At 41.2% G+C, this 21738-nt stretch overlaps 2 protein-coding genes across 4 annotated transcripts in view; both read left to right on the top strand.

Annotated features, from left to right (window-relative positions):
- LOC109528564 (translocating chain-associated membrane protein 1-like 1) overlaps nucleotides 1-6632 on the top strand; it is a 13136-nt gene extending 6504 nt beyond the window's left edge. Inside the window, exons 8-11 of one of the 2 annotated variants that reach the window (XM_019891352.1) lie at nucleotides 443-547; nucleotides 637-780; nucleotides 2091-2251; nucleotides 4442-6632. In XM_019891352.1, the coding sequence (XP_019746911.1) occupies nucleotides 443-547; nucleotides 637-780; nucleotides 2091-2251; nucleotides 4442-4512 (481 nt within the window). In that variant the 3' untranslated portion in view covers nucleotides 4513-6632. Of the gene's footprint in view, nucleotides 1-442; nucleotides 548-636; nucleotides 781-2090; nucleotides 2252-4438 lie in introns of both variants that reach the window. The other variant, XM_019891351.1, reaches the window with a different exon arrangement.
- Nucleotides 6633-19456: 12824 nt separating this feature from the next.
- Nucleotides 19457-21738, top strand: part of LOC109528539 (nuclear receptor coactivator 3) — a 53624-nt gene continuing 51342 nt past the window's right edge. The window contains exon 1 of one of the 2 annotated variants that reach the window (XM_019891274.1): nucleotides 19457-19576. The gene's annotated coding sequence lies outside the window, so the exon portion shown is untranslated. The remainder of the gene's footprint in view (nucleotides 19577-21738) is intronic. The other variant, XM_019891278.1, reaches the window with a different exon arrangement.

Here is a 21738-nt window from a genome sequence, read left to right as displayed (position 1 = left end):
CGAGGCTCGCTTAGCTTGAGTGGAGGCGCCAGAACAGTAATACCCTCGCCTCGCATTCTCATGGCCTCGCCATATCTTGGAGATTTCGAAATTTCGGCCCGAACGGAAGCCACAAAGGGTACACGTGTGCACTCAAAAGGAAGATTAATCATTGAATGTCGAGTATTTGAATAGCGTTTTGTATAAACTAATTCATGCTTGATCGGCCAAGTGCGTGCGTGCGCGCGCGCGCGCGCACACACACACACACACACACACACACACACACACACACACACACACACACATTTATTTATTTATTTTTTCCGGAATTTTCAGAAAAGTCCACTTTCATCTCTGACTATTTTAAATTGGAGTTTTGTTCATTTTTTATGATTAAACCAGTTGTAGATTGAGCCAGTAATCAGTGGAAGTTTCTCTGTGCTTGCTCTCATTTGTCCAGCCTCCACCGACTCGGTGTGGTGTTGCTGGTCCCTCACTACTTGGTGGAGCTTCTGTTTCATGCCTCACGCCTCTTCTACTTCAGTGATGAGAACAAGCAGAAGGGGTATCATTCATACAACTAATAAGGTGGTGACATACCTCAGTTACATTGTATCATGTAATGCCATTTTGTTTTTTTTTGTCTTGCTACAGTTTCACTCTATGGGCTTTGCTTTTTGTCATCGCTCGTCTCCTCACTCTCACTCTGTCAGTCCTGACGTTTGGCTTTGGTTTGCCCCGGACAGAAAACCAAGGCTTTTCGCTTGTGGAAGGCAACTTTAATGTGCTCACCATAAGGCAAGTCCTGTCGTGCCATGAATGTGACTGTATTGTATTTTGTACATCTGACAAATCTGCACGGATTATTTATGTGCAAAACACATTTTTTTGAGAAATATTAACATTTTGTCATTTTGTAACACTACTGTGGAGATTCTTCATGTGCATTTGAGTACAATTCTCTGCTCAACTAAAATTATTTTTTCAGGACTTACTAGTTTCTCGTATTTGTCAGATCTATGTTCTGCTGAGCAAAAAAAAGACGCTTTCTCGTTGAGGCCACTTTTATCCTGTCTAGAAGAAATCAAGAAGACTTGGATGGCACAGAATTTCTTGTATTTCAATGGAAAGAAAGCAGAAGTGATGGTGTCTGGTCCCAGTGGCCCTGTAGAATTGAGCCCCCTGGCTCCTTATCTTAAGCCAACTGTCTCGAACTTGGGTCTTAAACCGGACAGTGATTTTAAATTTGACCAGATGGAGCCTTTTCTGATGCTGATCCCTCTCTTTGGAATGACCACCTGCTGAATGTGAAGCAAGCCCCCTCGCTGCCCATCTTTAAGATTTCAAACTACCAGTAATTTTCTGGCTTTTGACTCAGCATGAGACTTGATTTTTAGTTTTACTGTTTTTGTGCTTTCTCCTGTCTTTGTTTTTAATTTATTAATTTATTTGTTTGCACTTTGTATACACCGGTGCTTGTTTTAAAGTGCTCTATAAATACAGTTGAGTTGCATTGAGTATTAAAGATCTATAATCAGGTGTGAACATTAAGTGGTTTGCATATAGGCAGAAAATTCTAACTGTGACCCAAAGTTAAACACGTCGTTGTGTATTTTGCGGTGATTTTGTTTCTACAGAACAGAGCAGCTGCAGCTTGATTAGTTTTGCCTAACAACATGTGTAACTGAGCAAAAACAAAAAAGTGAACGTGTTGAGGCATTTCTATATGAATTTGAGATCATTCGTGAGCGAGGAGAAGCCACCAACGAGGCGGTGGCGTTTGTGGCCATCTTGATGTGCATCAGCTACGAAGGCATTTTTTTTTTTCAAGAATCGAGTTATTAACAATAAATTTCAATGAGGGTCAGTGATCATTTTTTTTACTAATTTACTCTTGTGCCCAACCCTTGTCAACATCGACTGCTACAGTAAACTACATAGAATGGTGTAGGAATGCATGCTGAGAAAGTCCAGTGGTCTATGTGGTCATCGAAACCATGTATTTCAAGTTTGCTGTTTTACTCCGTTTTAATATGAAAATATACATAAATCACTGTACACCCAAGTTATATGTTTTAGGTTCACGTGTGTCTGTATTGCCCCTTTAGGAGTGCATGCTTGGCAGCCATCTGCCTGACTCAGGCTTGGATGATGTGGAAGTTCATCAATTTCCAGTTGAAGAAGTGGAGGGAACACAGCCAGAACCAGGCATCAAAGAAGAAGACAGCCAGCCCAAAGAGCAAACCTCACAAAAGAGAGCTGACAAGGGGTGAGTGGTTCTGAGCCTCTGCATCAAGTCGACCAAACTGACACTGTGAACATACTTGTCGTGGAAGAGGTCACGTCTAAGTTCATAGGAGACTTTTGTTCTTCTAGAATAATACTCACTACTCTCGAAAAAGTATTCTAGAAAAACAGGAAGGGCTATCATTTTATGTAAGGTAACAATATTTAACTAATCTTCCAACATTCATGCGTTGTCATTGTGGTAGGAATGCAATGGTTTTTATGCACATCCAGTACAGGCATTCGATGTGGAAGAAAATATAGGCTTGCACTACATAACAGCGAGTGAAAAGACTTTATAAAGCCACTATCCCACTGAGCGGCGAACAATTGCGAGTCGCGTTCTCGTCAGGATTCGTCAGGGTTCAGTCAAGGTTGCAAATGTTCGCCAAATGTTCGCCTGTACTTTTTTTTTTTTTTAATCAACAAGAAAAATACCACTAAAGCTGTTGCTGAACATTAGGCGAACGTATTACTAACCTTTGCAACCTTGAATGAACCCTGATTAACTCTGATGTTAGCTCGCATTTTTCTACCTTTGCCAACAGTCGCAGTTGTTTGTTCCTCAGTGGGATAAGGGCTTAAAGGTCAAGTAAACTTGGCCACCCATTTTTGAGTAATACTTAGGGCTAAAACTGTATCAAGCATACCTTCGTTTGAACCCATCCAGGTTCATCATTAGACCCATAGCAACGTGCTTAACAGCGAAAATGCTTTTGTCCGACAATCTCCGGTGAGTGACGTCATTTACAGAATGCCAAGTCGCCAGTCAGCCATTGTATTGCATTGTTGATTGTCCCGTTAACTGATCTTTGCCATTGTTATCGAGTTATTCGGCGAAATGCCTCGGCGCCTTGTGGCGATGCACTGTTCACATTCAGGCAAACAGTTGTTTTAGTGGGCAAAAGAAAAGAATAGGGCATGTAAATGGACCGGTAAATTGGAACGATATAGCTTTGTTCTCACAAAGCGAATGAATTTCACGCCATTGTCGACGATTCTTTGTTACAAGTACTGAGAAGACCTCTTTTTTCTCAACCGGATTTGCAAAAAAGGTAGGTGTGGTAATCAATGAATAACTCTGGTTGTTGTTTAGGAAAACATTTGATTCAAAATATTATACATGTACATGGATGGAGAAATGTACGAAAACATTCAAACTATATGAGTGCGTGAATGGAATCCTCGTGGTTAGCAACGAACAATGCTGCCGATATAATGTACGGAGTGGCCGACAGTGCAACAGAACTATGTTGTAAGACACCAACCCACTATGACGTGTGCTCTCAGTGCTTGCGGGAGTACATGGATCGAGTAGGTCATCCCATCGTACGCAATTTACGGCACGGCACAGCATCAAATTGCAAACAGTAGCGCTGGGCTAATAACTGCAGCCTACATAGTTTACCGTTCTTCCAATCCTAATGGGTTTCGTCTCCACTCCATGTCCGGCTGTTCGGGCTCAACACACAATGAATGTGGTATTTCGTATAAAGAGATAATGTAAGTAACAACGATTTGATACCAATATTTCAAAGTGGAACATTTTGGTTCAATTCGATGCACTCACATCTTTTAAATCAAAAACGTTTTTCCGATTCATGTTGTTTTTTTTTTTTTTGTCACACCCCAACTCGCTACCTTGAACTATAATGTTTCAGAGGATGAACAATTATTATTAATTGTTGATTCAAAGACCTTTTGGTCCACTGTGTGTGTGTGTGTGTGTGTGTGTGTGTGTGTGTGTGTGTGTGTGTGTGTGTGTGTGTGTGTGTGTGTGTGTGTGTGTGTCCCCTTAGGGAAAATCCGATGCAATTATAACAAAATAATAATATATTTGGGCCAGGACTTAAATGCTTTAATTAATTAATTGCCGAAAGAAGTCACACTTTTCCATGACTGCACTCCATCAGAACTTTGGTCAGTAGCCTAAACCCTGACAATAGCGATCAAGCTGACGCACAAGCTATATTGATTGATGCCTGTGCAACAGAACAGGCTAACTACATGTTAAAAGATACGTACAGACCAGACATACAGTATATTGAGAGAGAGAGCGAGAGAGAGACTCTATCCCAGTTTATTAATGGTATCTGTCAAATGCATTCTTGACTGTAATATAGGAAACATTGCACTAAAACTTGGTGTTTTTGTTTACTTGTTTCAACAGCAGGAGCTGCTAATGGAATTGTGAAGGCTGACGATAAAGCATCACCACGGGCGAGAAGAGTTAAAAACTCATAAAGATGGCGCAGTTGAGAAAAAGCTGACGCGGTGACATACTGTGTGTTCTTTACACCACTTAACAATGTGTCTAATTCCATCTAGACAAAGTCCCACTAAGAAACCTCATGTAGCTGTCTCTTTCGAATTCAGATTCACTTTGTGAGATACTTCGAGTTGTCACCTTGGTTTTCTGCCGGTTGGAGTTTGGCAGGACCGGGTCGCGTCTGAGGCTTTAAACCGAACAGATTTCACTCTTCAAAAAAAGTGTCCTTTTGTGTACAACCTTGATCTTGTGTTGAGTTATGACATAGAATGAGTCCGCATTTCAGTTCTTTAAATTGAAACTTAATGTGAAGTGTTAATTGACATATAAACTGCACAGGGTTGATTGGTTGCTTGCTTATTTGTTTGGTTTTGTTTCGGCCTTGATAGTGAAACTGACCAAACAGGCTGCTGGGTCATATCCTAAAAGCCTTTATTGCACAGCACTAAAGCATCCCTAAAACTCACTCTGTGTATAGTTAGTATTGTTATTTGGGTACTGCGTCAAAGTTGGGACCGAATGATCATTTATTGCCATTACAGATGGTCGGAGCCTTTGAAATCCAACACTGGATTGAGGCACTTTTTCTTGTTGCATTTACAAAACCCTGATTCCAATGAAGTTGGGACATTGTGTAAAATGTCAATCAAAACAGAATACAATGATTTGCAAATCTTTTCCAAACTATTGCACATTCAATTGAATACACGACAAAGACAAGATATTTAATGTTCTGATAAACTATGGATTATTTTGCAGATGCTTTTTTTAATTTAATGGATTCAATTTGAAAAACCTTCCAAAAAAGCTGCGACAATGACAACAAAACACTGGGAAAGTAGAGCTGTGAGAAAAGAAAAAAAAACACCAGTTTGGAAAATTCCACAGGTGAACAAGTTAGCTGGAAACAGCTGAGTGTCATGTGTGGGTATAAAAGGAGCATCCCAGAAAGGCTCAGTTGTTCACTCGCAAGGATGGGGAGAGGTTATCCACTTTGTGAACAATTGCATAAGCAAATAGTTCAACACTTTTAGAACGTTTGTCAACATACAATGGCAAGGAATTTAGGGACTTCAAAATGCATAGTCCATAAAAATCAACAAAAGATTCAGAGAATCCGGAGAAATGTCTCCAAGTAATCTCACTGAGGGAGGAACGTTTGCGAGTGTTCGCCAAGGGAGCAAATGTTCATTGAAGGTCGCAAATGTTTGCCAAATGTTCTCCAGACGTTCGTTCGCCAACAGTTTTAATGTGTTTTCTTGTCGCAAGGAAATGTTCAACATACAAGGCCAAAAACCAACATTGAATGCTTGTGACCTTCGATTCCTCAGGCAGCACCGCATTAACAACTGGCATATTTTTGAAAAGGATCTTGCCACGTGGCCTCAGGAGCACTTAAGAAAATCATTGGCAGTTAACTCAGTTTGTGGCTACATCTGTAAATGCAAGTTGAAAATCTAACATGCAAAGCAAAAGTCATCGATCAACAACACCCAATGATGGCACCGGCTTCTCTCGGCCCGACCTCATCTGAGATGGAAAGTAGAAAAGTGTGTTGTGGTCTGCCGAGTCCACATTTCAAATTTTAGTCGGAAATCATGGATCATGTACTCCAGGCCAGAGGGAAAAAAGACCATGCGGATTGATTTAGCTTTTGCGTCAAAGTGTGCGAGGACTAAAGTGGGCTTCATGCAGTCTACACTAAAGGGTGACATTTTTGGGGGAATCCTGCTGGATTCTGACAGGATGCGAGTCAACTTTATGTTTAATCACGGGATTGGGACATGACAGGAGAAAAAGTTCGGAGAAGCAGGAGTATCCAGGAGGAGAGAAAAAAAAACTTTAGATGGATGTGCAACCATTTTTAATGTAGATGACCTCCTCCTGGGCGCACAAAGGAAGTGAGAGTCTTTCTGAACAGGAGCAGTGGGGTGGGACGGAAGTGAAAATCCACTCCCATGTAACGCTCTAGTCCAGACTCCCATTGAAAATGTGTGCTGCATTATGAAGCGCAAAATATGATAACAACCACTCCGGACATCGAGCAACTGAAGTTGTTAATCTAGCAAGAATGGGAAAGAATTCCACCCACAAATAAAACAATCACTGTCCCAAACGCTAACACTAACAACGAGTGTTGTTAAAAGGACAGGTAACACAGTGGTAAACATGCACTTGTCCCCGTTTTTTCGAACGTGTTGCAAACTTCAAATTCAAAATGAGTGAATAATTGTAGGCGGCATGATGGTCGACTGGTTAGCACGGCCGCCTCACAGTGCAGAAGTTATGGGTTCGATTCCGGTTCCGGTTTGCATGCTCTCTCTCTGTGCCTGCGTGGGTTTTCTCTGGGTACTCCGGTTTCCTCCCACATTCCAAAAACATGCATGGCAGGTTAACTGAAGACTCTAAATTGTCCCTAGGAGTGAGTGCGATGAATAATTGTTTAAAAAAATTATCAGTTTGAACATTAAACATCATGTCTTTATTGTGTATTCAGTTGAATATAGTTTTAAAAGTATTTGCAAATCATTATATTCTGTATTTATTGAAGTTTTACACAACATACCAACTTCAGCGGACCCAGGGTTTGTTTCTCACGAGCCCGCCTGGTTCTCAGCTTCACCTTGCGGTCCACGTCTGGAAGCTGTACTGTCACCATTGAGTATGCATACAGTTAAATCCAAATAATGAGCATGAGCAGACATTTGAGCAAGAAGGTGGCAACTCTGTGTTTTTGTATGGTAACAATGCATGGTGGTTTGAACACACATTGGCTAACTCCAACCTGTGCTGTTGAGTTTGCTACTCTCTCTCCCCCTCTATCTATTTCACACACACACACACACACACACACACACACACACACACACACACACACACACACAGAAGCATTCAGTGGCCTTTTTACAACTGCTGCTAGAGGGTTATTTATTTTATCACAGATTATTGATGGTTATTATAACCAACAAACACAGCAGTACATAACAACTCTGCTCAGTTAATCCAAACAATACAATCCTTCTTCAAGTGTCCTTATAGGTGGGTCGTATCACTTGGTCTGCTTGTGTTTGATCTGTTTGCCTTCTCAATTCTTTTTCTTTCACATTCGGCATCGAGCCATAAATAGTTCCTTACATAAGAAAAGAGAAGTGTGTCTCAGTGGTCTGCCTATTGTACATGCGTGTGAATGAACTGAATTATGATGACGACAAATGTGTTCCTCTGTTACGTGTCTGCTGAAGGAAAAAATTGACAGCCTGTGGGCAGCGCATGAATTGTAAGAATCTGTCAATTAAATCATGCCTCCTCTTGTCCCATGCCAAGTGTAAAACATGCCTGTTACACATTTCTGTGTTTAAAAGGCTAAATTGCAAAAGTTCTAGTTGCTAAATATTTCTGTGTTTGCACAAACCTCGGCCGACATTCCCTTTTTTTGAGTGCCCGTGATTGTGTTTCGGTGTTTCACTAGGAATCACGTAGATTGAGCAATTGGGCCTTATCTCTTGTGGACTAGTGGACCAGTGAAGAGAAGGCATTCACAATTTATTTGGAGTCTCAGTGTAGAAACAAAACAGGCAAGAAATAAAAATGCCAATCCTGTTTGATACTTTTAATTCAATTTATTGGGCATTGGGCACCCCACTAGTGTTTGGCCGTGGCACACAATGGAGGGCAAAGCAGAGGACTATCAAAGAGAGAAAAGGAACCCTACACTGTAACAACTAGTACAGTATCAGATTTTAAAGCTATTTTTATATTGGGGGCCTCTCTTAGACTCTATTGTTATTCTAAACTATGTGTTGCATTCAAATTGTTTTTAATCCAAGAATGAAGCTTGCTGAACTGTTAGTGTGGCCATATATCAGTGTGTGAGTATATATTTAGTTTCAATGACTTTATTTGATTTGTATTTTGACCCGATTCTGCGTCTATAATATCATGAATTACATAACCAAACATTTAGAACGGAGGTGGGCTTTTTATTTTTTTATTTTTTTTTTATTTTTTGGCTCAAGTGCCACATTTGAGTTTTAAATTGAACAGATAGGGCAGGTGAGCTAAAAATAAATAAATAAATAAAATTACCTTTTTTTCAATGTGTATTATAAAAAAAGTATCTTTTTTTTAATCTTATTAGTTGTGTGTTGTATAATTTATCAGTAATTTAATTATAATCGGTCAAACAATAACAGGTCAACAGCAAATTTTACTCAGAGATGACTTTTTGTGTTCCTAAACATATTTTTGAGGCTGATTTCAAAAACGTCTTTACTTGTTTTCTAGCACATCAGTTGTTTGAGATACATTCATTTTTGTTTTTAGGTTTGACCGATAAAAACGTGCGCAAGCTGTATGTGGCCCCTGGGCCATAATTTGACCGCCGCTGATTTAGAGGTGTGCTCTTCTGCAATCTGCAATTTGGCTTTTCATTATGAAGTCCACTGCAGTCCATGTACAGTACAGTATAGGTGCTCGAAATGCTTTTATTTGCATAAAAAAACCATCACATAAAAGACACATTGACTATTTGTCAAAATTATACATTGAAGATGTTTGAATAAAAGTGATCTGTCTTTTTGCCTGTGAACTGCAACAGAAAGTTGCAAATGCCTTTGTTTCCAAAAAGGCCCATTTTAATTGTATTCCCATGATTTCATTTCTGTATGGATTTATTTTTATGTTGTTGCCTGTTATGCGATGATTGTGTATTTTCTGTCTTGAATATGTTGTGTCTGAAATGGCCTGATGTTATATATAAATACCATATATATTTATGCAATCGCTTGTTTGTTTCAATCACCTTCTTTAATGTGGTTATGTAAAGATTTTTGTTGATGATGCAAGCCCCTTTAACCGTACTTGAATCAGCTGACCTAACACGAGCACCTTTCCATTCACACCCTCTAACTCCCTCTATAACTGAGAAGTCATTGTTTATCATACCATCCACAGCCAGGGTTTGATGAAATAAAATGTACATATATCCAGACACTTGTGCAACACACTCATAATACAAGCAGGAACTAGTCGAAGTAAAAATCAAAATGTATCCATCCATTTTCTGATCCACTTATCCTCACAAGGGTCACGGGGCATGCTGGAGCCTATCCCAGCTGTCTTTGGGCAGTAGGCGGGGTACACCGTGAACTAGTTGCCAGCACAATGCAGAGGTGCAGGGTTCGATTCCGGCTCTGGCCTTCCTGTGTGGAGTTTGCACGTTCTCCCCGTGCTTGCATGGGTTTTCTCCGGGTACTCCGGTTTCTCCCACATTCCAAAAACATGCATGGCAGGTTAATGAAATACTCTAAATTGTCGCTGGGTGTGACTGTGAGTGTGAATGGCTGTTCATCTACATGTGCCCTGCATTTGGCTGGCAACCAGTTCAGGGTATCCACTGCTCGATGATGGGATAGGCTCCAGTACTTCCGCGACCCTCGTGAAGATAGACGGATTAGACGGTGGATGGACCCAAGCAATGGAATTTATTAGTTTAATCCTACTTCTTGACAATAGAGGGCATCGCTGCGCTTTTTGTCCCGCCACCCCTCCCAGCGAAAAGAAACAGTCTGCATTTCTTGGCTGCATGCAAAGCTGTATTTAATAAATTATTTGTCGCAATTAGAAAGAGTGAACATTGTCTTACCAATCAGTATAACTTAGTTCAGTTGATGTGATCCTCAACTGTCAATCAATCAAATCAGTTGAGATTTAGCGTCATAAATCTAAATCTGGGTGTGTTTTCCCGACGTTGCCTTGCGTCCATCGACCTTGTGCAACTTGATTGCTGTGACACAATAAGAGGAGGCTTGCATTCATCAATCGTGATGAATGACTTCTGCAGGAAAAAAAAACACACATGCAGCTTCGTGCGCACATGTTGAGCTCCTCCGGAGTAATGGCTTTTTTCAGGCCAAGCAGACAGCGTGATGGATCAATTAAGACGCAGCCAGGAAGGCTCCACCTCTGCAGGGTCGCCACAAGGACGGAGTTCACGCACACGTTCTCCACCAAACACACACAAACTTATCAACAGCCCAAACTACATGATCTGGAGTGCCCAATATAAAAGAGAAAAGAGCATACCCTCGCAATTAATTCCTCCCTTCCAAGCAAGGAGGATAAATCTTTCTGTGAATTGTCAGTATTATGTGTAATTTCCATATAAATTAACTTCATTAAAAGTGGAGTACTTTCTGATTTAACAAAGCTCATTTTAAATTCTGTATTTAATAGGACATGTAATCCCAGACTTGCAGACAAATAGCTACCAGTTAGTTGGGATGGGTCTGTGGGGCTGTGTGTGTGTGTGTGTGTGTGTGTGTGTGTGTGTGTGTGTGTGTGTGTGTGTGTGTGTGTGTGTGTGCGCGCGCGCGCGCGTGTAATCTCTTGTAAGAGATTGTAGTCCTCCAGCATTGTTTTCACTGATTGTCTGAGATGAGCAAATGGGCAGCAGCTGGTCTTCCAGACAGTTTTTTTTTTCCCCATGAAGTGCTCTGTGAAGCATAGAGGGGATCTGACCTAAGACGTTCATGAGCTTGCGGCTATTTGTGGGCCAGCAGACCAGTGGGGACTGTTTGAGGTGGTCAGGAGAGCAGGTGTACAATGATGAAGGACAGTAGAGAGGGGGTGGAAACATCTGGAGGCGTGAGAAATCTGGGAATAGAAAGGAGACGGGAGTTAAGGGGACATGACTCAATGAAGCGAGGGGAGGCAAAACAGGCAAACAAGCCGAGCAGACTGATATGGTCTGGTTTACAATCGAAAGAAATAAAAGTGGAAAAATGCAGAATTCCTAATTAGTATTTGTCCAAAGAGACAGATGCCCTGAAAGATGGTTGTACTACAAAAGAGGAGTATGAATGTGTATGTTTGCATGCCTGTTTGGCTGCAACAATAGAAATTATATCACAACTATTTACATTGAATGACCTTATGGTGTTGAATAAATGATAAGGAGAATAAATTTTGCATGTTTCTTCAATTTCTGAAAGCATTTAGTGAACAAATGAAAAGTGCCTTCTCAGTTCAGTTCATGAATTTGTTGCCATTACGGATGATTGTTGAAATGGTCGATTTAGCCAATTCATAGTTTCAGCTGAGCTTCGTCTGGGAGACTTCCTTTCGAAAGTGAGAGACAATATCAGCCTTCGCAGACAGCGATATTTGCTTCCGTTTACCTGACATGTTTTCAGACCATGTGCTCAGGAACACGCGGTGCCTCCGGAAGTACAACAGTATACGAGTCAATCAATAGTGTTGCTAAACAATGGGGAATCGCACAATGTACATTTTGTTCATAAGCAAGGTCGCCCTGGCAGTTAGCTTCCCACAGTTCATTCTAACAAAGGCCTTTTCACTATTTTGTGGGAAAAGTCTGGTCATTATAATGAAGTTTACATTATAAAGGTGTTAGTTGTAAGCAAATGGAAAATGAATTACGTGAAATTGTGACTTTGATTTGTGAATGTTATAGGAGTGGAAACATAAACGGGGTATGTTGAAAAGAGGTTCGTCTGTATCATCCAATTTTATTTCGCTGGTTGAAATCACTCAGGTACGTTTGGACAGCTCTCAACTCACCTTTACTGATAGGGCAGTTTAAAAACAACCATCGCTATACATGGAGTACAAATTAGACAAACAAAAACAAAGAGGTTTTGTTACCATGACTACTAAGAGCATCACTAGGGACCAGGGAGTGGTTACTCATTTGAGTGCGAACTGCATTCCAATAGGCTCTTTTGCTCTTGGCGCATGTTTTATGCCATCCATTATGATATTAATCCGTTAAGGACATTATTGTTCAATGTCATTTTAATGAATGCATTTGTATAAATAAAGACCCGCCCCCCAAAACAATCGATGTATCTGTTTGAATCTTACCCATGTTATATATTTCCCAATCCAGCTGCCTTTTAAATTCCACCTCACTGATGGTGTCCACATGAGGTGCTGCCAATGGTGAAACTGGAATGTATATGTGTGTGTTTTCATGTTAGTGCATTAGCTGTTCCACTATCCTCCTGAAATCTCATCTCTACCTGGTAAGAATTTTAAGCAGCTTCTTCGTCTCACCCTCCCACACCTCACTCTACAATCCCCTAAATCCTCACTGGGAGACTCTTAACAATGAATGCCAAATTGGTTAATAAAGCAAGATATTCTTTAGTCAGAATGAAAACCTGAAGCCAGCCTGCCAATAATTGAAACAGTAATAACTGTTGAATTTTGCAAATTATTGAAAACTAAATATGATTTTAAACTCTAGCACAACTGCTACCATTCCTTTCATGAAGAGAAATTATGCATACAGTGTGTACTGTGTGTGTGTGTGTGTGTGTGTGTGTGTGTGTGTGTGTGTGTGTGTGTGTGTGTGTGTGTGTGTGTGTGTGTGTGTGTGTGTGTAAAAACCCAGCTACCTCGACCATGTTTGGTCTGGAAGCATTCAAAATGAACAGGGTTCTTCCTTAGCTACAGTCTAATCATGAAGGCATTCAAAAAGATCAGCCTTGTCCAGTGGAATGGGAGCAGGAACCTATCTTTGTTGACTTTACGTGAATGGCAATGTGGTCTGCTATTTGTGTCAAATGAATTATATGGCACATAGAGAGACACACAACCATTCTCAGTTTACACCACTGTAGATTGGGGAGAAAAACCCACACTGCCTGCACAGAGGTCAGGTGAGTGAACCACTCCACCATCCATCCAACTATTATCTGAACCGCTTTATCCTCACGAGGGTTGCGGGTGTGGAGCCTATCCCAGCTGACCTTAGGCAGTAGGCGGGGTACACCCTGAACTGGTTGTCAGCCAATCGCAGGGCATACATTGACAAACAACCATTTGCACTCACAATCACACCTAAGGACAATCTAGAGCACACATGTCAAAGTGCCGGCCCGCGGGCCAAATCCGGCCCGCGAGAATGTTTTCAGTGGCCCCTGGGATGATATTGATTTATTATTAGAACCGGCCCGCGGACCGCAGCAAGCCGAGAGCCCGCAGATCTTTTACACGCACCAATACTACATTTCCCACAATGCAACGGTGACGCGCCAAGCTGTCAGCCGCTTTATTTAAACATTTTTTAGTCTAGCAGTCGTTCCCATAACAGTGACATTAGCTTTCAGATACCCATCAAAAATGGCAAAACGGAAGGTGGACACTGAGAACCGGGGGTTTCAAACAAGGTGGGAGTCGAAGTACATGTTCATGGACGTAGCTGGAAAACCTGTGTGTCTTCTGTGCGGAGAAAGTGTGGCGCGATTGAAATAGTGTAATCTGAGACGACATCATGAAACGAAACACGCGAACAAAAACAAGAACATGGACGTGGAGGGGGAAGGGGGATTTAATTAAAAACGGTATACTTAAAGTTTGTGACGAAGTTTACCCCGAAAAAAAGCAACTCTTTTTAAACGTGAGCATTAGCAGAAACACAATTGCAGTGTTTCGGCAAAGATACGGCAGTGCGTGCTGCACAGTTTGCCCGTTTCCTCCCCGACACATTGGCCCCGCTGCGCATCCAGGCTGCTCAAACGTTGTCGAAAGTTTGGCAGCACATACGTGTGTGAACAACTATTTTATAATATACTGTGCAATCACATACTAAGAGTTTTTACTCAGTTCAAGTTTAAAAATTAAAGTATAATATTTGCTTTCGCTGCTTGTTACTTCTTGAAGAAAGTGTTGTTTTTGGTTTGTACATTTTTGCACTTTATTTTATTGTATTTCAATCCAATTATGTTTTAAAAATATTTGTTTCGAGTAAATGATCGAAAATTACTGTACTATTATTTGTTAAGTAAATTTAGCCTACTTTTGCTAAAAGAGGAAATATGGACTATTGATAGTGCCTTGAATAATATCGGCTTCTTTCATTCATGTTATGGGTATTTTTATACAAAGGAAATTTTTTTGTGCCTGTTGAAAATTAAAGTTTACTGACATAGCCATAAAAAAATGTTGCTTTATTTATCTGACCATATTGGAATGTATTTGTTAGGTTTTCAGTCAATTAAATTTGGTTCAATAAACGATATGTGGTCATTTTTAAAATTTTCAATGAACATTCGATCAGTCCGGCCCTCGGCTTGCAGCAAAATTTTTTATCTGGCCCTCCGTCCATTTGACTTTGACACCCCTGATCTAGAGTGATCAATTAACCTACCATGCATCTTCTTGGAATGTGACAGGAAACCAGAGTGCCCAGAGAAAACCCATGCAGGCAAGGGCAGAACATGCAAACTCCACATAGGAAGGCCAGAACCCAGAATCGAACCATGGACCTCTGGATCGTGAGGCGGACCTGCTAACCAGTAGAACACCGTGCCGCCCTACCACTACACCGTCAATGGCCAATTTAATTCTTCACTCACAATTTCTGAGGCCACCATCATGATGTGTAGTATGTGCCATAATTGCCTGCAAGAGGCGGAGCCATGACGTAGCGGCAGTGAAAGACGTCTTGGCCCAGCCGTGTCTCCAATTCAGCGTGACATTTTCTTGCTCAGATTCTGACGAATCTCACTGACATCGCATGGTTTGCTGACTCTGTGTCAGACGAGGCCAGTGCTGCAGCTAAATAATCAGCCAGGGCCTGCGAAGGCGAAAGCCTGCCTGTGATGCGAATGAGGTTGCATCCTTTGCGTTTAAATGAATAAAAAAAATTAACAAACAGATATCTGGATGCCACGTTCATGGCCATTTAACCGGCCGGGTAGATCCCAGGATGTCTCGCTGTCAGATGAGGAGGCGTGTGATGCTGAGGTGCTCGCTCACGGCCTAGTGGACTTGTTTTGTTTTTGGTTTTGTTTTGTTTTTGTTTTTTTGGGTGGGGGGGACCTTTTCTATGACGGCTTGAGAAAATGAGAAGAGACAGATTTTCATCTATAGGTAAGCAATCTGGCGTAGCCATCTGGCGTATCACTCAAGTGGTGCGTCGCCCCAGTTAATAACTTCCAAACATGTTAACACATCCCTTCCTAACATGGCGCCATGCATTAAAATGAACCAGAGGGGTTTTGGGGGCAAACACAAGACTAGACACAAAAAAGTATTGCTTCCTTTCCCCATGAAGACCTCAAAATGTGCCACTGGAGGTACACTTTAAAGCACATTTTCAAACTGCTCGTATTAAATTCTAAAAAGCTTTCTTGTGTAAATTTACTTTCCAAGAACAGTGACATTTCCGAATCCCTCATTGAGTTATGCACTAATCTCTTTTTATTCTTCCTGGCAGACCCTTTCATTTTGCCTGATGAATTAAGCCTGACCCACAAGGCTAATTACTTTAAACCTCCACCACAACCCCCATTTCAATATTTCCTTACTTTCTGAGGTCCTACACTTTCTTCATCGCCAACTTTCTGAGACACTTCAGCACAGTTCTACATCTGTTGCACTACTTTTATTTCAAAGCCTCTTCTCTTTTGTTTTTGTTCTTTGCTTTTTCGCCCACTTATTGATGTTCCTACCTACCCCTCTCTCCGGGAAATAGGTGGTATTTATCATTATCTGTGATCTGGTCCTTACTCCAAACTAAATGCCACTATCTCATCATCTTGTCGCGATTCTCTCTCACCCTTCTCTTCACTTCTCATTCTCTTGCCTTCACACTGTCACTGTCACAACAGGATATATTGACTGTGTGTGCCTGTGTGTGCGTCTATCCAGCTATCTGCACTCTCGTCTGTCTGGTATCACCATGGCGACGGTTTCTGCTGGTTTCTGTCCCTTGCTTAGTGTATCTTGGCAGCGTTTGGACCGCTGTGCCGACGCGTCCTAATTCATAGGCCACCTGGCAAAGATGTCAGTGCTCCATGCTGGACCCGCCAGCTCGCATATGGAGCCTGCATATGGGTCTCATCTTTAAGAGATGGTTGGCCTGGAGGAACGACAGTCCCTCCAGTCAAACACACAAAGCAAGTTCACAGAATGCCAGCCCCGGCAAAAACGGCGGAGGGTTGTTGAATGACGGTAACATTTCGATACAAAGAGTTCCAATTAAAAAACAAATCTTTGTGTACCACGCAATAAATAAATATGAAACATGACATATACTGTAGGTCAGTAGCATACAAAGTCTGACCGTTTCACAAATGAAACTATATTAATTTGTCAATGTTACTGTATTTACAAAACAAGGCTTTTGACACAAATGAATTGAGTTAAAATTCATTCAACAGAAAGATGTTATCAGGCATAATGCTGATGAGTAACATTAATATCTTTCCATTTTATGACGTATTCAGTTTGCCACTGTTTCAGAAACATGCTGTTGTTTATGGTGATACAGTGAATCAGAATTTCCCAAAAAGCGTGCCATGGAAGATTATCAGGGATGCCACGAGCTACTATTTGTCTGAAAACTATTATTTGTGAATTACAGCTATATCTATAGCTATTCATCTACAGCTATTCATCTATCGATGCTTGCTATGTATATTGACAAGTAATTTATTAAAGATCAGATGAAAGAAGGTACAAGTAACCTTTATTTCAGCCATTCTCTAATAGTGGGGTGGGCCCCCATAGGTGGCTGCACGTGTGACCTCAGGGAACAGGTTTATTGTTTTTTTTTTTTGTTTGTTTGTTTTTGCCATACTAGAATAAAGTGTAATTGCACATTCACTTCAGTAAGTGGCAGCGGCATTCTTACTGTCTGCTAATAAGGATAAAATGTTTTGTGACCGTTTGCGACCAACCGATGTCATTGGAAGGCTTCTCCTCCAGTGTCGCACCTGTTGGTCATGTTATTAGCTCTCTTTTGTTAAAAGGACTGACACGCCGACCACTCGGGATCGGATTGTTTGTGGTTCTGTCATGGGCTTTTTTTTTGTTTGTTACTTTGGTTTATTGGGGTTTTCAGGACTTTGTTTATGTTATTGATTCAGTTTTTTCCAGTGTGACCCTGTGAGTGTTTTTGTTTCTACATTATGTTCAGCACACTTTGCATCTCCTCCCTCCCTGCTTTTTTGGGTCCTCTACCACCATGCACTACTTGACCAAAACAATGTTATAGACAAAAGATACTACAGGTATTGATAGTCATGGTGAAAATTTGGCGGGTGGGCGAAATGCTCGTTTCATCCTGCAGGAGGTGGTGGGGAGCAATTGAGAATCACTGCTGTACCTGTATATAAAGCAGTTGCCAATCATACAACAAAATAAGTCATGGCTACATGTGAGTATATGTTGAACAAACAGCTCCAAAATTTCACCTGAGTAAATACATTTGTGAATAAATTGAGACGAGATCATGATTATTTCAGTCTTCATGTATGACATTTTTGTTTGGTGGTATGCCATGAGATTTACAGTATTATGTAAAATAAGGGCCTTGGCCAAGTAAGTTTGAGAAACACTGCAGTAAATAAACAAAAGTATAAACAGCACCCAGCTCTTTAATGCAGTCAATCTAAAAAAGGGTGGGCAACTGGAGACCCTAACACACACTGAGTGGCGTCTTGATTAATTAAAAAAATAGTTTTGTTCCTAAAAACAAATGTTTTTGAATTTTATGTTATTTTTTTACAAGCCCCCAAAACCTTCAAAAATACTGATAAAATGAGGGGGGAAAAGTCCTAAATATGAAAAAATGCCCAAAATATGAAAAAATATTGAAAAAACATGAAAATGCAAACCCGCGGGTGCCTTACTGCTAATAGGCAGTGGTTGACTGTATTTTTAAGTTGTAATACCACCAATCACCACTGTCTGACATGTCTGAGTTGTGCTTACCACTGAGACTTAGACCGCCCAATACTACAACTAAGGAGTAGTTTGTTTGTTTGCAGATTTGGAATGTTATGCAGGACAAACATAGTAACGAAATAAAGTTAACCTTTTGAGTGAGTTGATTTTTGTGGGGAAAAAAATTTATAAAAAGAGTTAGTGCACTGAATGTTGTTGGTTTTGTTTTCATCTGTTTTGTGCTGTCATTGAATAGTAATTTTGATGACAAGAGAGCCCTTTGCACTGGAAAAAAATCACGTGCTTATTTTGTTCCTTGCTTCAAAGTGGATCCTTTATACATGCATTGAAAAATGTATTAATCAATTTTAAAGATATTCAGAGGTTGCGTTTTTCACGTATGCGTGTATTTTGTCCAAATATAAAATGCCATGTTTTTGTCATATATCTAATTCGGAAGTGCTTGCTTATATGTGGCCCGCCAGTAGCACTTATGAAAAATTATGTTCCTGTCCAAGCACTGAAGTTGCCCATCCCTGATTTAATACATTCAATGCGGCCTAATGCGGTTGATAACATAAAAATTCCTGACCGATGATCTGCTGATCTGATGTAAAAGAGGAATTATTTACTGTGCAAAAGTCGCTGTAGTTTAATGGCTATTTTCACAACATACATATCAACAAACAGTAAACGGTGGGACATATGCAGGTCCTAACAATCTTATGGTTGCATCTGGTGTATTTTATTTCCTTTTTTTTTTTAAATTTATAGCATTGCTGTAGTTACTGTATTAAATTTTAACATCCAATGCTGTGGCTTTTTTTTTTTAACCCAAATCTTTATGATTGTCTATTTGACTAGTTTGTTGTAAAATGTTGTTAGGTCCAATATGCGTCAGTCTCATACTTGTCGGTGGTCGTCAGTAAAAACAAAACAGTTTCTCTAACCAAGCCAGGCATTTTGACAGTTGTCTGGAGGTCAAGTGAAGGTTCACACCTTGTCACCTTTGGCCGACCTGCTGAAGTCGCTGACACCCGTCTGCAAGCGTCGAGACAGACAGCGAACGCCCCCGTGAGACCCTCACTTCCCCTGCTCTCTCCGGCGTGGTGGTGTCGTCTGCATGTAGTCCATTTCCGGGATGAACAACAAGGCGAGAGCCGAAATGCTTTCTACAGGCAAACTTCATTACCCACAACCGCCTGCGACGCCTCAACTTAAAGAACTGGCTTCGTTTGGCTCCGGGAGTGTTTCTCATTTAAACAAACAGTGTCGAAGATGGCGGAGAGTTAATGGTCTAAAGACGAAATTATCGATCCGGTAGACAGATACGTTTTTAAGGTAAGGCCTTAACGCATGTTTTTGGACATTCATACACGAATTTGACTAGACTTTGCATTTGGTTTGCGGTGAGATTGATAAAGGACGGAAATGCTTACTTGTGTTAACCTGCGGCAGTGCACGCAAATCGGTATCGGTGCGGTGCGGAGGGTACAGTGTACGCTCTTCGAAATGACACTAAACATTTCATTTCCAACGTTGCAAAATGATTAAACATGTATCCTTTTGCACCTTTATTTCACCAAGCGAACTTCACACGAGCTGCCTAGTTTACACACACACGCCGCTGGTGGCAAGTGTTTCCGCTTAACGTGTCTGGAAGTTTATGTTTTAAAAACCAAACACGCGCGCGACCAGCGTTAGGCGAGAGGTGAACGTTTGGTCGCGGCGTTTGACAGCGACGGTCGGCTGGCAGCTTGCAAGACAGGCTGTCCACGGCACGGTGGCGACGGTAAGGGAGTGAAAGGTTCGCTGCTCCACGATCGCGCATATCGTGAACTGCGCGCATTGCTTTGAGAGAGCCGCGAGCCTGGGTTTTGCTGGTGCGAGCATGCGATTTGTGGAAAGATGCTGTCTGTCGACAAGAGCCGGAATCCCTTCGCCGTACCGAGCGATGAAAAAGTACTTGTTTGTGCAGAAAATCGAGAATGGTTTGCAAGAAAATATCAGAGGTGAAAGAGTGTACGTACTCGTTTTTTCTCTTTATCCCTGTAGTGTCTGCTGTACAGTATGTCATTTGCTCTATCATCCGGAACGCTCCCCCCAGTGCATATCTGCAGGGGGCAGCAGAGCGGCCATGCACAGACACTGTAACGCCGGAGGTCCCTGGTTTGATACTCTTGTCAGTCAGTCATAATGTGTGGATGTGCACGGAAAGCCTCGTGCCGAATGAGCTCATACGTACTGTCTGCTCACCACATTCTGTGTCAACCAAAAGGGAGTAAAGTTGATGCATGTCGTGGTTGACTGTACATGTGGACAGCTTAATTGCGTGAATTAGTCTTTTTAATACATCTGTTAATACATCTCTGTGTTCTTGTTTTCATTCATTGACAGTCTTGGTTTAATTTCTACTTCGCAGTTGAATAGCTACAAGCAGGAAGTTGTAACAGAAGAGAAGCACACAGTACGTGTATGATATGCACTGACTTCAGTATACATCCAGTATTTATTGATCATTTTATCTGGGGAAAACATGATTATTTAGTGTACCTGTGGAGTTGTGTGGCAGACTTTGGTGTTTAAGATCCAGAAAGATTGAGACTTCATTTGGAAGGAAATTTTATTTCTGCTAATATAAATCCATCCATCTGTAATTTACTCTATAATATTTATCCTATTCATGGTTGCGGTGGGTGGAGCCTATCCTAGCTGACATTGTGCAAGAAGTAAGCTCACCCTGCACTGATTGCAAGTCAGTCTGTATTTACATTGTATAAACGGAATGAATTCATCCTTATTTGAGCATGATTGAAAAAAATATAATTAAAATATACAATTCACTGTTCAAAAAGAAGTAGGAAGAAGCCTATAGCTAAAGCTTCACTTCTGAATGAGAACAATAATTACTTGAATTATATCCTATTTGCCTTTCCGATGCTTTTCATTTTAACCTTGACAACATGCGGCACGGTGTGGACTGGTTAATGCGTCTGCCTGATGATTACAGAGCACTTTAAAAACAACCATAGCTGCATACAAAAAGCTGTACATAAAGTAAAAATCAGACATATAAAAATAAAGACAGTTCAAACAATACATTAATCACATGAAGACAGTAAATACAATAAAACACTCAATGCCAAGTCGCCTGCTGAGTCGAAAGCTAAACAATAAAAATGTCTTTCAAGATGAGCTTTGAAAATGGACAGACTAATTTAATTAGGGACTAATCAATCGTGCAGTGGCCTCAATAATTGGTAACCACGTGAACACCGTACAGTAGGACTGCACATCGTCTGGCGTGGCTGCCTGCTTCCCATGTGAAGCAGCATGGCAGCGCAGTCGATCACCAGCATCTGCCACAGCGCACCTCTTCTAACGGATTCACAGTTGTGCCTTTGCTGTGGCCCAGGTCTTGGCTGGTCTTGGCTATAAGCGGATGGTGAGATGAGGAGGAGGGTGACAGTGATGCACAATGTTTGCTGAAGTGGGGGGGGGGG

The sequence above is a fragment of the Hippocampus comes genome, unplaced genomic scaffold (assembly GCF_001891065.2).
Source record: "Hippocampus comes isolate QL1 unplaced genomic scaffold, H_comes_QL1_v1.1 scaffold174, whole genome shotgun sequence".
In the NCBI taxonomy this organism is placed as follows: Eukaryota; Metazoa; Chordata; class Actinopteri; order Syngnathiformes; family Syngnathidae; genus Hippocampus; species Hippocampus comes.
The sequence above is the reverse complement of the archived record's forward strand: the minus strand, read 5'-3'. Positions and strand labels throughout refer to the sequence as shown.